This window comes from Amblyomma maculatum, chromosome 2, assembly GCF_055883805.1.
Source record: "Amblyomma maculatum isolate TAMU_Amacu chromosome 2, ASM5588380v1, whole genome shotgun sequence".
Lineage (NCBI taxonomy): Eukaryota > Metazoa > Arthropoda > Arachnida > Ixodida > Ixodidae > Amblyomma > Amblyomma maculatum.
In genome coordinates this window covers 59,496,619-59,512,467 of record NC_139345.1, presented here as the reverse complement: position 1 = coordinate 59,512,467, position 15,849 = coordinate 59,496,619, and the positions used below count along the sequence as shown (strand labels likewise).

The 15,849-nt window shown below is 44.0% G+C and overlaps 1 protein-coding gene across 1 annotated transcript; it reads right to left on the bottom strand.

Annotated features, from left to right (window-relative positions):
- Positions 1-294: 294 nt before the first annotated feature.
- Positions 295-8,927, bottom strand: LOC146198770 (uncharacterized). Its single transcript, XM_084591978.1, has 5 exons — positions 8,892-8,927; positions 6,509-6,660; positions 5,263-5,330; positions 891-977; positions 295-462 (listed from the first exon to the last, which is right to left on the bottom strand). The coding sequence occupies exons 1-5, from the start codon at positions 8,925-8,927 to the stop codon at positions 335-337; spliced, it is 471 nt and encodes a 156-aa protein (XP_084448104.1). The 3' UTR covers positions 295-334.
- Positions 8,928-15,849: the final 6,922 nt, after the last annotated feature.

The following is a 15,849-nucleotide window of genomic DNA, read 5'->3' as shown; positions in this document are numbered from 1 at the left end:
GATGTCGATTTCCTGGAACTGTGCAATTGTGGAAGGAAGCCGATTCCAATCAATAATGGTTTTAGGAATGAACGATTTGCCCAAAGGTGAAATGTGGCATGGGATGCGTTTGATCTTGAAAGGATGGTCGCGTAGTAAAAAAACTGCTGAGCGCGCACTTGTGCGCACTTGTTCCTGATATAATTGGCGTCAGCACAATGTGTCTTGAACGGCTATTTTTTAGAAAAAATAACGTATCGCACAGCGAGCTCTGAAATAATTTTATTTTTGTTTCCAACATAATCCAATGGTTTAGTACATATGTCATTGGACCAGCATTATATGCATGGCTTGACTAAAATAGACCTGCGCAGGAGTCTGTGTCGTAAGCTTTCACTCCATCCCCGCAATTGTCTTGAAATTGGTCGAGACAGCTTTGTGGAAGACTGTCCTTTACTTCGTATTTGATCCACAAAATGCATTCTAGAAATGAAACAAATGTTCACATTGTTGGGGGAAAATATTGATTAGCGTACCGCATAAGGCCTTTTCAGAAAATGCGTTTTACATAATAGGCTCAGTACAGAATAGATAGGTAAATATTGGTCTCTGAACAAACATAATTGCAGTTCAAGGTTGTTGTAACGTACATGAACATATTTTATCCATCTATCCTGGCGCCTCTTTGGGATAATAGCAAGCAATCATCTTTTCAGTGCAAACGTTTTGTTGTAAGTTCTTTAACGTAAAGCATGAAGTTCTTGTGCAGATGCTAAGCACTGAAAAAAAAAAGAGACATTCTGAGATATTATTTCAAGGAGCGTTGAGAAAAGTTTTTGAAAGGTTTGTCTTCGTAATAAAGTTTCCCCGAATTCCTCCATGTACCAAACAAAAGATATGACAAGGCTTACCTTGACGATTGTCGAAAGGGAACTCCTCAACAACGCAGTTCTCGTAGTCAGTATATACGAAATTAGCAAGTTGCTCATGAGTATAATCTGGAAAAATGTCAAGAAGCATGCTACATCAGACCTTTTGACATGAACTGGTCAAAGTGACGTTCGTTTTTTACCTGTGTTGGTTCTATTTAATACCCGGCCACGGTTTCTGCTACGAGCGCTACGTCAAAGTGTTGCCTTGAAGTATGGTTGAATACAATGTCTGGTTTAGATATGCGACTAGCGACCTATTGTGTCTCTCAACTAGTGTACGCAATGCAAATGCTTACCGTCGTAATGGTGCACCATTATAATCATCATGTAATCATCAGCAGCAGCACAGCAGCACAGCAGCAGGCCTATACCCACTGTAAGATAAAGGCCTCTCCTATATTATAACAACTAACCCGGTCCTGTGCTAGCTGCACCTACCTGACCCCTGCAAACTTCTTAAACTCATCCGCCCAACTAACTTTCTACTGCCTCTTGCTACGCTTTCCTTCCTTTGGAATCCAGTTTGTTACCCTGAGCTACCGTCGGTTATCCTCTCTTCGCACCACATGTCCTGCCCATGCCCATTTCTTCTTTATTCTCACTGGAATGTCATTAAGTCGAGTTATTTCTTTGACCCGCTCTGCACGCTTCCTATCCCTTAACATTAACCTAACATTTTCTGTTCCATAGCACTCTACTTTGTTCTCAACTTAAGTACTACCCTTTTCGTTAGCCTCCACGTGTCATCCCTGTAGTGATTACACGTAATATGCAAATATTGTATACTTTCCTCTTGAGCGATATCAATAAACAGCTAGTCATAATTTGCTACTTCTTTTCAAATACGCTGCACCTTAATATTATTCTCCTAGTTCTTTCTCTTCCATGGTACGGATCGGCAGTTACTACCTATGCTAAGTAGACCAGCTAAGCGTTAATGCTTAGATATCTGGTTTACAAAGCAGGCGTCAAGACCTGGTTCTACCAAAATAGCTGTTGTCCAGCTGTTAATTTTTCAACGTATGCTAATACTATTGCCGCATTACCACTGGCTTTGTGAAGACCTTTTATTCGTTGACAGCCGCCTACCCCAGATGTGCGGCTTCCTAGTGGAACCCTGCGTAAGCGCGGCTTTTATGACCCCATTACACTATTGATCCGCGTCGCTGTTGGTGCCGTTATCGGTGTAACTGAACAAAAGAGAATCACAATCCACGAGAGATCCACGAGGCAAGGAGAATTTCCCAGAAAAAGAGAAACATGAGTCACGATCTCTCTGCCGCTTGCTCGTGGCTCTTCTTTCTCTTTTCGAAAATTCCCCTCGTGTCATAAGAAAATAGAGTGCTTTGTAACTACACATACATACATACATACATACATACATACATACATACATACATACATACATACATACATACATACATACATACATACATACATACATACATACATACATACATACATACATACATACATACATACATACATACATACATACACACACACACACACACACACACACACACACATACATACATACATACATACATACATACATACATACATACATACATACATACATACATACATACATACATACATACATACATACATACATACATACATACACACACACACACACACATACCTACATACATACATACATACATACATACATACATACATACATACATACATACATACATACATACATACATACATACATACATGCATACATACATACATACATACATACATACATACATACATACATACATACATACATACATACATACATACATACATACATACATACATACATACATACATACACACACACACACACACACACATACATACATACATACATACATACATACATACATCTGTCATATTATTTTCCTTAGTACATCCGTATATCACAAAAACGTTTCAATAGCTGAGCCCATCATTTCGCATTAAAAAATTTTTAAATGCCATTTGAGCTTTCACGATGCACTTTGACCTCTACCTGCCTGCTCCTAAAGAGATATACAGTAATGCCGGCAGTGTTAGGAAGTTCGGTTGTTTAATTCAATGGTTGTGAAGGCAAAGATCGCGCTGTATCGTTCTCCGTCGCTTTCCAAAGAGGTTTCTGCCTAAGTATGTGTTTGGAGGACATAAATGCGGAGATTCTGTTTTTACCGATCAATTTATTTGTCGATGAACGCAATCGACACACACTGGAATGCCCTGTGATGGCTGCTTAATTTCTGCAGAATTCGCGGCAAACATGCGCGTTAGGCCCTTCGGCTCGAAAGATCAGTTTGGTGTCGCGTACAAAAATGGTCACCGGCTCGTCTACCAATATCATCTCCAGAATGTTTGCCTTTTGCCGATTCAAAGTAAAAGGCTTAGTTCGTTGCGTTTGTGGCGGTGGCTTCCTCACAATGGAGAAACGGAAAGGATCAGCCTTCACACTGCAACAATGGAAACAACCGACGCCACGTAAATTATCTCATTTTTAGGGCACTAATGTCAAATGACGCAAAAACATTTTGCGAGCATGACGGCATTAACTGAACAGCAAATATTCATGAGCGGACTACTGATTCGTTGTAGCTATTCAAGAACATACTACAACCTCTTCCTTGCAGACCATGTATAACGGAAATATTTCTTGGTATCTGAGAATGGGGGGCGCAGAATCTGCATGAGGCCCGAACAGGCTTCAAGAGAAGGAGGTGCAGGCGAAGACTCGACTAAGAGGTACGTCGGCAGGTGAAGTCTGTATCGCCGCAAATGTGTTGCTTGAGATGAAATTCACTCTGTGCACCACACAACGTACCGTCTGAATAGTGGAAGAGGGGGGGGGGGGGGGGGGGGACGAGTTGACTTCTTCGGTAAAATTTTGCACCTTAGAAATGGAAACCGTTATATCATGGTTTGGTTCCCTACTCTATTCGTTAGTTTGAGACGCGTGTTTTATTCTCAGCTACCGCGTATCTTACGTCCTCATTTAGGTTAGGGTCCGCGGTTGTCACAATGTTTATTCACAAGTATCATCATCAACTGTGGTCGCCAACTCGCTGTTGTGCGCTCTACACTGTCACACATAATCGCCTTCCCATAGCGAGGTAAACGGCCCGAACAAACGCTCGACCCGAACGATAACCAGGATGCTGTCAGATCTCAGTCATTTATATTAAAAGTGTTGCGACAGCCTAACTCCTACTATTTGGGATCGATTTTTTTGAATGTCGGAAATCACAACAACACTGGCTTCAGCCTCTTATCATTTTTTACATGCTCGTCTTTCTGCTACGGGCACACATATTGTATACCGATTTTGCATTTTATACCGATAACTAATAATATTTCTACAAATGAGACGTATATGCGTTGCCACACTTCACATTCTCGCCTTCGAAATTTCTCTAAATCTTGACAAGTAGCACAGACTTGATGTCAACTGCGTTCGGTGCGTTTTCTTCTCACTACGCAGTCCTATCAGGAACCCAGGTTTGTCATAGAAGTTATTACTACGTCATTGCGAAGGCACCTATGGTGTCAGAAACAGATTCCACGATTTCAATTGCTCATGCCACCGCCATGCATGAATTGATATTTATCGGCCGTCAATCTGTGGGCGCCGAAGTATTACCAGTATTAGGATGAAATATATTATCGTTATTATCTTGAAAATTTTAGCTCAACACTGCTTATTACGTAGGTTATGTTTATAAACATTTCGGCATATTAGGATGTTCAGGCCCTTGCTTCAACTGAAATGAAAGACAAGCAATAAACCTAAGAAGGGAAAACATCTATAAAACGTAGATGTGTAAGCATACATTTCAGTGTCGATGCTTTCCGACCCGTTGGAAGAGTTCTGTAATTAAAGTATATCTACAGCCTTCAGCGCTGTCAAAACCACAGCTATCCAGAAAGTGATTTTCGCCACTATTTATGTTTATCAAGGTTGATGGTTCATTTGAATCATCTCTATTTACGACATGACCTCACACTTTTCACTGGTGAGTCGTTTTTGGTACTTAACGTCAATGTAATGTTGTCAAAACTTATATTATACAACTGGAAATTATAGTTTACCGATCGTTTAAGTAAATCAGTATTTTGTCCAGGTACATTTTGGTAACGTAACGATCCTAATCACCGAAATAGCGACGCATGTATTGAACATTATTGCTGTGGTTGCTGTTACTTTACAACTCCGTGCATAATATCATTACAACTATTTGTGACCCCTGAAAACGTGCTGTGTCATTGGCTTTTGCTTTTTTGTTCTCCTGCGCTTTGCATTCGCTGGAACGTTTTATGAACGCAATTTATATAAAGAAGCCGCATTTACCTTCATCAAGCGTGAACAAAGCGGTATCAGGCGTTGGTCCAGCTTTCAGGTGATAACTGATATTTCTCCTGCAATGAGAACCAAAAGCTGATTATCAGAAAGTTCGGCTCATGAACCAAGAAATTCATTCTCTTGTGTATAACTTTAATTGATAGCTACGTGACTTTCTAGCGAAGGCATAATTTTTTCAAAGCAGCCGTAGTTATTATAGATTTATGGGGGGCGTTCACACGCTTCAGTAAGTATATCGAGGATAGTACAAGGTATGCAAATAGAGGCATTTCACATATGAGACCCTGGCAGTGCCATTGACAGACATGCTTGTAACGGTTGCTGCATCGACGCGTAGTTTTCAACTGCAATTGGAAACACATGTAACAGGGCTGTCTTTAGATATACTTTTTTTAAGTTAGAGTAGATCCATTGAACGCTGCTTTTCATAAGCAAAAAAACCAGGATGTATCACATGCAAAAATATAATCAACCGCCTCAAATCTTCTGCCACAGTTACCTTCGCACAATACTGTTTCGAAAGCTTATTTCCACGCTCTTATTCTTGAATGGGAGCCATTGGAAACAATATGCACTACAGAAGCATTTTCTTGTATTTGGTTTGGATATGCAGAGTTCCTTATAGTGAAACTCATTGTTACCTAGTTTAACGTGGGGAAAGAAAATACGTTGAATCAATAGCATCCACAATGTACGAAAGTTGCGAATTATTTCAGATAAATCGATACGTTAGCCAGTTGTGTGAAAAAGGGAACCGCTAGCTAGCAAGAGATGTAACTCTCTCCACTCTTAATTCCTCACTGTATGTTGTCTTGAGTGGGGTGCTCTTTTTGCTCTCGGAGAATATGCACGCCATTAGGTTTCAATAGGTGAATAGGATAATCCATAATTTTGGCTAATCGCAAGTAGAAATAAAAATGTTTCGGTTTTAAACTGCCTATATATGCACCCTGAGAAACGTAATTGCAAACACTGTTGCTATAGACTGGTGCGGGAAATAATTCGGATATAATTGTCTCTCCTACTGGAGGAAGAATTGTAGGCACCGTGCAGAAAAAGAGTTCTAACACTTGGGCATCAGCTTTACAATGAGTTCAGTTTCGTGCAGTCTTGTTGGGATATTACGGCATACCGACCAAATAGCTATGTATACGTACAATCTCTAAGAATATGAATACAATTTTCTAGTAAAAGTGCGCTTTAAGCGTTAAAAAAAGATTTATTGGAAACAAACGCTTGATGTCCATTGAGACCCTTGAGAGAAAGAACGTAGGTTGCGCTTGGGGGCTCCTTTTCGAATTCTGTCCTTTCCGCTGTCAGACAGTCAAGGTCTCCATCCTGGTCGACGTCGTAGAGTGCAATAGCAAAAGGAAAGTTTTCGAAGGTCTGGAATGGGGAAGTGTGTCGGATTAGACAGCTGCCGACTATGTTATCTACCGCAAGCATCTTAGGTCAAAATATCTCACTGGTTGCACGGAGTGTATATGACGCTCTTCCAATCGTGCCGTTTGCAACGACGCTTAACGTATAGAAAAAAAATACACATCTGAATTATGAGAAACAACAACTTGGACAGAACAAGGAAAGATACATGCTATAATGCGAATGCCGGTATTCCTCTATCGATCCTCCCGGAAAAAAAAAAATTACGTGCTTTCTTGGCACATTTCGCAGTTGTTTACTTTTCACACTGCAACTTAAAGGGCCACCAGGGAAGGCCCTTTTAAGCAAAGGAGCCCAGTGTTTCGATCAGGTACCGGAGATAGTCTGTGCAAAATGCTACAGTGACACGCGGGCCGCAAAGCATCGAAAATACAATTCAAAGCTCTCCCATGCTCTCCTTTGGGAAGCCAGCTTCCCCGTTTCCTGCGCTGGCCCGACGGGCCACAGTAATGACGTACGTACCGCGAACAACGTCCATTGGTTCGTCTCGCTGACTGACGGGAGAAGGATGGGTGTCTACCTAGGGTGCCTCGATGTAGCGCGCTGGTATCGAGGCACCCTATGTCTACCGCTCGCTGCGCGCGCTCTCTCGGCCGTTTTTTTTTTTTTTTTTTTTTCGCGCTCGCGGAGTGCCACGCCCCACCTCCCGCCAAACGCGGAGGAGGAAGGGGAATTTGTCTTGGGGAGGCTAGACGACCTCGGGCAGGAGAGTGAAAAACCTTTGCGAGGGAACGGAAGGAGAGAAGCATGACAGAATCGGGTGATTGCGGTGGCTGTAACTGCGTTATTAGTTACTCTTTTCAAAAACATTTTGCTGCCTTGCGTTCTAGGGGCGAAGTCTTACAGTTACCGGGGAAGAAAATATTTCGACCGGAGGATGGACAGTGGGCCTTTAAGACCCGACAGATATCCGGATTTTAGATTGATTATTTAAGTAGATGAACAATAAAGACAATGCGGAAGTGTTCGCCAAAGCAAAGTACAGAATACCGTGACGTACTGTCAACGTGAGCATTTGCAAGACGTACTGCTACAAAAGCATACTTGCAGGTTTCTGAAATATATCGCATCAAAAATAATACTTTACGATAGGGACAGTCGCTTTTTACTGTGTTCAAAAAAGGCTCCAGATAAAGTTCCAGAAAAGTATTTATGCCTACCTACTAAGCTAGCCAAGCCTGTGAGCAGATAAGGAAGTGAAGCCGAATTTATTTCCAAGATAGGAACGGAAAAGGCGTCAATTCAAAATTTTTGCTGGTGTTTCAAAGAGAATTGCCCTAAAAAGAAAGCGCTTTTTTCGGTCATAATTTTGCACTCGTGGAACCTAATCAACACATGCAAATATTTATATGCTAATTTGCAAGTTTTCTAAACGGCAGCAGTGTTACTTGACACATCGTAGTAGTAAACTTCATAGGTGAGGAAACCTATTGCTTTACTTAAACTGATGTACCATAAAGTAAAGGCGAGTAATTCGTCTCTGTTTACTGATAGGAAATAAAAACTTGTCGAATGAATTCCGAGTCGTATACGGCATAGAGACGTCGAGCCTCCGTCATTGTCTGGTTTGTGGAAGGATAGTCAAGCAAGGCGCAAATTCATGGGGGCTTTAGGAGTGGCTGGGAATAGGAATTATTTGAGCAAGGTTACGGTGACAAATGTGAAGTTTATTTTGTGTCCTCATGTACAATTTAAGACCGAATCATAGTGTGAGGGAAATTAATATCCATCGTTCTGTTGCGCGATGCGGTAGCTAATAGAGATCAATAATGTTTCAAGACTAAATACGTAGACATGGCAGCAATAATCGTTTCTGATTATTTTTCGTATCTTAATTGCCGTCACAAAGAAGTAATATAGATAAAGAAGAATGTGTGCGTACTTGACAAGGTGTGCCTGCAGTGTACTGAAGACGAGCCACCGCCTGCCATCTATGCATCGCATGAAGTCAACGAAAAATCGGCTTTTAACTCATATACGGGACGAGCGATTGTTACTCTCGATTCGACAAATAACACAACTATGAAGTCACGCAGAACAATACCATTTTATGGTTTTGGAAGGAAATTAAGAGTGCTTTTCGGCTTGGTAAACAAATGGACACGGAAGTTCGGCGGCAGTTGCTCAGTGTGTTTGAGGGCAGCTTATCTAGCGCTTTCATCCGATGCCCTAACCTTCACGCCGTCAGTGCTAGGCTCTAGTCTCCTCATCTGTGCATCGTTCCGACCCGACTTCTTTGTATTCAAGTCACTAGAAACTTCTCTAGTGACTAGTTCCTAGGCTATATCAAACATCTCATCAGAAGCAATTGGTGCCTCAGATCATTGCTTGCACTTTTTTCACCAGTTCCAGCCACCGCGAATTGATGCAGGCGAGAGCGATAAACTTTGTTTTTTTTTTTTTTTCATCGAATGGGATTAATTTCCGGCATTTGTGAACCTATATAAAAGAATAGGAATGCGCGTCGCCAGCACTGGCCTCATGCTGAAGAAGACCAGAGAGCGGTGGCATTAGCGCTTGGGGACGCTCTGCGACTTTAGCCTCGGCCAGATGCTGCCCTCCGCTTCTCCAGCCCTCTTCAGTAAATGTGAACGCCATTCCCCATGCTCAGTTGGTGACCTGAACAGCCGTGCTTTCTTGCCCACCGACGTTCCAGGATGACTGGATGGCCAAACTCAGCCTTCGACTCGCCGCTTCCGGCGTTCCGGCCTACCGGTGTCGGTGGGTATTTCGTTTTGAGGGGAGGCTGTGATTTACTTGAACGGCATCACTATCCAGCAGTTACAATACGCAGTCCTCAGCGAAATTCTCCTGCCCAACCTCATGTGCTGACTCGCCTACCCTGCGTGATGTTGCTAGCCGTGGCAAGAGCTGCGCTCTGCCGTCCTAGCATACGTCGGCGCAACATACTGACCGCTGTCACTCTACGACGCGGAAGACCCGTTTTCGCCGCCACCAGCGGCTGTGGCTGCACCAGGTTCACTCTCGTCTCCAGGTTCGTTCCCAGGGCACAGCATGCCAAAGTCAGCACTAGCCACTTCTCTGTCGCTTATGCCAAGCAATTCAGTGCCGGATACTCTCACAAGAAACACACCATGGCGCTGCAAATGCCTCCAGCAGCACATTCTAGTGGTTTGGACATGCCAGCAGAACTTTCCGTCGACTCCATGGTCGCAAGTCCGCTGCAGTTCGCTGAACAGCTCTGTGTTATGCCTGGCCCGATGCCGTTTGCCACGTCACCAACGACAGTGACGGACCCGCCTCATACCACCTTGCTCAGCTCCATAAGCCGGCCTTTCCTGCAAGGTACCTTTGGCCAGGTCCTGCCCACGTAGGACGTACCAAACTCTCCTGTACAGTCCTGCTGGCCTGAAGATGTACCGCTACCACTCGAACTCTCTTCTGGAGAATGCCCCACCTCTTCCCGAAACGTCTAGCAGCATGCCATCGTGTCCCGACTCAATCTCTCCTGGAATCACATCCCCATTACAGGTGCACCCGCATCTCGTTCCTCTATAGAAGCAAGCCCCTGCATCATGACAGAGCCCTGTCGCACCTATCGCTCCACGCCAAACGTTTGCCCTGGCGATTTGGCTGAGTCACTAACGACTACGCCTTCAAGACAGATGCGGCCACTGACAAATGCACTGTTCTGCTTGTTACATCCACACCTCTCAATGAGTAACATGTACCATAGCCAGCGATCTCAGCACCGCTGCGTCCTTTCCTAGCTGACTATCTTGTCTCCACCATGAGTCCGGTTCCTCCAGCCATCACCGCCAAGCCCGAAAGGGCCAACACAAGCGGTAATTCCACGCTCTGGTTTCACCTATTGTACCTACGACATTTGAGTACAGTTTTCAAAAGTCGGTTTAACGAAGATATCCCAATTTCTCCTAAAATGCCCATCTGGTGCAAGGCTTTAACTAACTAGAAATAACGAAACCAGTTTCGTTATCTGTCCTAATATGACAAATTTCTTGTAGAAAGAGCCAAAAACTGCGCAACATTGTGGGGCAACTTCGTGCTGCTGTTGTGAAATTGCGCGGCGCAAAAGAGGAGTTATATTGATTTGCATTTACAAGAGTTCGCCAGCCTTCCCATCGTCTCAGTGTCGGCAGCGTTGTCGCATGCCTGCGCCGGGTGAAGTGTTGAATGCCCTAAATCACTTGCGGCAGTTTGTCGAAACACAGGGGGAAGGAACACAAGAAACATCCTTGCAGTTTTTGCTACACAAACGCCAAGCAAGCAAAGATTAGTGACTTCTTTGCTGGGAAAGAATTTGCAGTCCTCTGGGACTCTTTTTGCTGTGGTAAAATGTTCGTTTTTTTCTTTCCATACGCTCTATCGACGTCGGTCGTTTACGCAGTCCGAAATTCCATAGTAGAAATGTTGCATTGTAGAAGTTTTGGCATTGCTTTTTGGAATGAAGAAACAGTGAAACTTACATGTTCATTCATGTAGTTTGCGCAATTTTCTGCTTTCAAAACGTAGTTGCTGTTTTTGTGCATTAGTACTTCGCATAATGTGACACCGCGGTACTTCCTTTATACCGCTACGCCATATTAGTAGATTAATTGAGCGGGAAATACCTCCCTTTATTTAACAAAGTTCTCTGCTTGACGAAATAATTCAACATTCCCCTCAACTTCGTTAAAACGAGTTTGAACTGTACACGGCAAGCAGTGTTCATGCACTCGGGAGAGGCCCAGCACACTTAGTAGTCGATTCTCCGCCGCCAAGAATCACCTCCTCAAGTCTGGCTGCGCCTTCCGAGCGAGTCACCATGGGTGCTGGGTGCGAATGGGTGCTGTGGTTGGACAATATGCTTGAGGGTGTTACGGGCAAGGATATTGTTGTGTACGCGAACCGATGCACTGCCACACCGCCTCCAAGCAAACGGACGCAAGGCCGCTCCATTTCCAATGCCTCCTTGCCCCTGCGAGCAGGCCTCGGAGAGACCAGCAGGGGTACCCCAGCCTGCGCCGACGACGACGCGCGGACGTAACCCGAGCTGTGCGTTGCCTCGGAACTGGACCGTCCTGGGAGCATGTGCGCGACCAGGGCACGAGAAGCAATGCCTTCTTTATAATGCATGATATTTTGCGTGTTTCTTAAGCTTTCGAGCTCCTTCTTGCTCTGCGTATAGATTAGCCGAGCCCTCAGTCATCGCATCGCTTCCCGAAATGTTTAGATACAAATAAGATTTAGTTACCAGTAAAATAGTGTTGGCGCTGCTGCGCTTGCCGGTATTGAAGCTTGGTCGCACTTTTTTTCCTTAAAGGTTCGTGCTACAGCTCCGTGTTCAGCGAAAATTACGCCCAAGGTAGCAACCACCGAAGAGCCAGCGCTGATAAATTTGCCAGCGATGCCAAACTCGACATGTTAAAATGACTCCAGGGGACAAAATAGTGCGCATAGGTATCCAGAACATTAGATGCAAGTTCTAATGGTCAAGAAGTTGTAATTGTTAGAGCAGCCGCAATGGCCTGTACACTTCGAAACATGCTTCGAAACATCAAGTTATAATGTTCTAGAATTGAGAAGTGTGCCGTATGCCTCCGGCGAGCTGGTCGTTTCAGCGATGACAGGAGACAGGGCGCTGTGTGCAGGAGGAGCGCAGTGAGCGCGGAGCAGACAGCTGGGTGAACCGCCACCGTTAGTTCAATCGGACTCCGAAGGCGCAATAAATTGTGTCGCTTTAGCTCCCACACGCTTGTCTAAATGGATTAAAACGGTTATGTTCATGAACAAAACAACTAGTCCCCTATAAAATAAGCAGCCGTCATCAGACAATGTAAGATACAGATTGCCGACGAACTGACAAGCAACGGCAAGATATATTTCCTGAACGTACTAGGTACTTTATTTCTCGAACACTAGCGGGAGGTTCAATGACGAATGTCTAACGTATTTCTATGATCGTGTAAATTTTTAATATTGGATGCACCGATTTATGCTGGCTAGACTGAAGTCTTCCATCGACGCTCGCACGTACTGAAAACGCAGTGCTTTAGGCTAGGCTAGCGTACTTTTTGCGCCACATGTAAATAGAGGTATTCGAAGATTGCTATAAGACAGAAATTATGCCAGCGCTTACTGATGACTTTATTTAAATGTGGGCGGATACATATGAACTGGCAGTCCTACTCAAAACCAAATGAATGAATGAGAGCACATAGCAATGAACGAAACCACATCATGGACGACGTGAAAAAAAAAAAAATTGCGACTTAGTGCAAGAATATGGTCCAAACGTATAAAACTGTAAAGAACTATATGAGAATATTAATGAACTGTACTAGGCAGTGAATAAATTAAGCTGCTAAATTTGAAAACACACAAGAAAGGCAAATGAATAAAGTCCTCAAACACGATTACTTGCATCTCCTCAGCTTTAGGTGCTTTACCTGCTCTGCCTTAGAGGTCTGCTCTTGGTTTAGCGACTTGGCATAAAAACGCAATCGCATGAGGACGTAGAACTTCACTATGTTAAGTGTCATTTCTTTGTCATGAGTAGGGCAACCAAACTTGGAAACCTCTGCGCTTTGCAAAAACAAAGCAAATTCACGCATGCTATTTGCGTTATTCTTTCTTGAACTAAAGAAAAAACCGTGAAATACTCTTCCAGCGTGTGCACGAGCTTCGCAAGCTCCGAGGACGGATAAAGAAGACCTCCGTGGTCGAAGTTTGAGATAAATTGATTTTCTTCCTTTTGTGCCGCGAACGATTTGCTTGAAATGAGATAAGCGGAGCAAGTACTGCATTTTGACTTCTTGATGAACTTTCTAGCGACATATCCTGCAATATAAGCTACGAGACGGCTAGAACTGTGCCTAGTGACGTATCTGTGGTCATCTGAAAGAAGGGAATTCAAAGTAGCTTCGACGTCCTCGAGCCTTCCCTCGTCAACCAAACGGTCAAGCTCATCAATAGGATTTGAAAGAAGCTGGGTAGGTTTCTCGCTTGTACGGCTAATTCCAAGTAAGGCATTTACAATTTCAGCATTACAATTTCCTGTCTTTGGGGGCTTCGCTAAGTTGTAAAATGCCAGGGCATTAACTGTCACTAAAAATTGAGCCGGCGTGGGATGATCGTTGCAGCCATTAAATTGCCTCACGATGCCGAAGCTTTTCTAGTTTGTCTTGGCTTAGTCTCGACGTGATAATGTATGTAAAACCGCATTTTGCAGATAAGTAGTCAACGAGGTCGACTGTGGACTGCAAAGTTACCCGAAGGCCTTCCGCGGTGCTGTTGCTTAGAAAAACATGCTTTGAGTCAACCATGCTTTGAGTGTATTTCGAGAAGGGAAGGGTTCGAATGGGGAAGGCAGCAGAAAGAGCGCGCAATGAACAAGAAGAAAGAACGAAAGGAAGGAAAAGAGCATTCAGTAAAAGAAGGGGGGGGGGGGGGAAGTCTACGAGACGGACGGAACTGTTACTGTGCTCTCTGCAAACATGTGTTTTCCTGCTTGACCAATCATCGCTCTTCGCTCAACAACGCGACATAGTACAACAGCCAGAGAAGCAACGCGATGCAACAAAATTCACGCAGGAAACGAGCCGCAGAAGCAGACGCCCCAAGCGTTTTCTCTGCGGCGCGCGCACTTGTGATGCGCTCCTACGGCTGACAGCGCCACCTACGCTTTTCATCACATTAGATTTATGTGACATTGTTTTGCCACAACCCTTGTACAGAACCTTATACAGTGGAGGTCCGGGCAGAGATGTCTTGAAGAGAGTAAAGAAAATTCAGGTGTCGCCAGGAGCTAAGACATTTTTCTTTAAATTACACACCGGAACATTATCAGTAAAGAAGTTTTTGGAGGAAAGGGATTTTTTTTTTTACCGTGGGGGGGCGCACTGTTTAATCTGCAAGCAACCGGAAACAATAGACCATGTTTTTTTGCATTGTTGGGAAGGGGTTTATTTCTGGGATGTTTTGCAACGTACGATAAAGAAAGAATTTCCACTAGACTCCCACGGCATCCGGTATTTAAGCATTGATAATGAAGATGGCGTTCCGTATGATTTAATCATGCTCATGGGCCTCCACTCTATATGGCGCTCCAGAATGGCGGGCTATCACTGCGACAGGGATGCTCGACCCGCTAGAATATACTTTCGAGAAAGTGTGAATTGGTTTATTGCCATACAGAAAGTGGCTGCTGAACCTCCCGAATGGCTCTCAAGGGTAGAGCCTTTGCTGTCGTTGCGGGAGTTTTAATGTACTGAGACGAAACCAGCCTGACATTGGCTGATGATGACCTTCCAATATGTACTTTGTTTTGTGTTATTCGTGTTGTGTTCTTGTGAAATGGTATGAACCAAAGCCAGGAAATAAAGAAAAAAAAAGTGTGGCCGAGTGGTTAGCGTAGAAAGCTACGGAGTAAGAGGTCCCTAGTTCGAATCGCGCCACAGGTGCAGTTTTTTTTTTCGCTTAGTTTTAATTTTTATTTTTTAGCTTTTTTTAATGTAGTTGAGGTGCTTCGCTACGTTTTAGCTTTTACTTTTTATCCAAAAGTGAAAGCCATCAGGTGCTCATTGGTCAACACTCATGAACAACACACAAGAAATGCACACATTAGGTACCAACCAGAAACACGGTGGCCAACTTTTTTGTGAAACTCATCAAAAATGCATCAAGAAAATGTATAGAAATGTTAATGTGCATGATGAGGAATGTAATTACCATTTAATCAGAAACTCATTAAGCTTTTTTGTAAGGGTTGGCCTCATCAGATCGAAAGTCGCTCGTCTGATGACGCCAGCCGATCCCAACGTAGGTGTATTTATATCGCCATGGCATTCTACAGCTAACTCCATACTCTCTGCCACACCCTCAAGCTTGCATCTCGACGAATTAACGAATAGCTGACCGACCATTCCTATGTAACACTTCATGCCGGTCACTTTTGTTGCATTCCGCGATACGGCACTGCTTGCCCGCTGCGCCGCAGCCAGCTTCAACCACCTGAGTTTAATTCCCCAACCTGAAGTCTTCAAGTGGTCGCCTGAGTCCGGCGATCTCCACAGAACCTCCTGCTACACATTCGCTTCTTCCGCTTTACACCACGCCGCAGCGGCACAGCGGGTACGATCGGAGCTAAACACATACACACAGGTTCGTTGG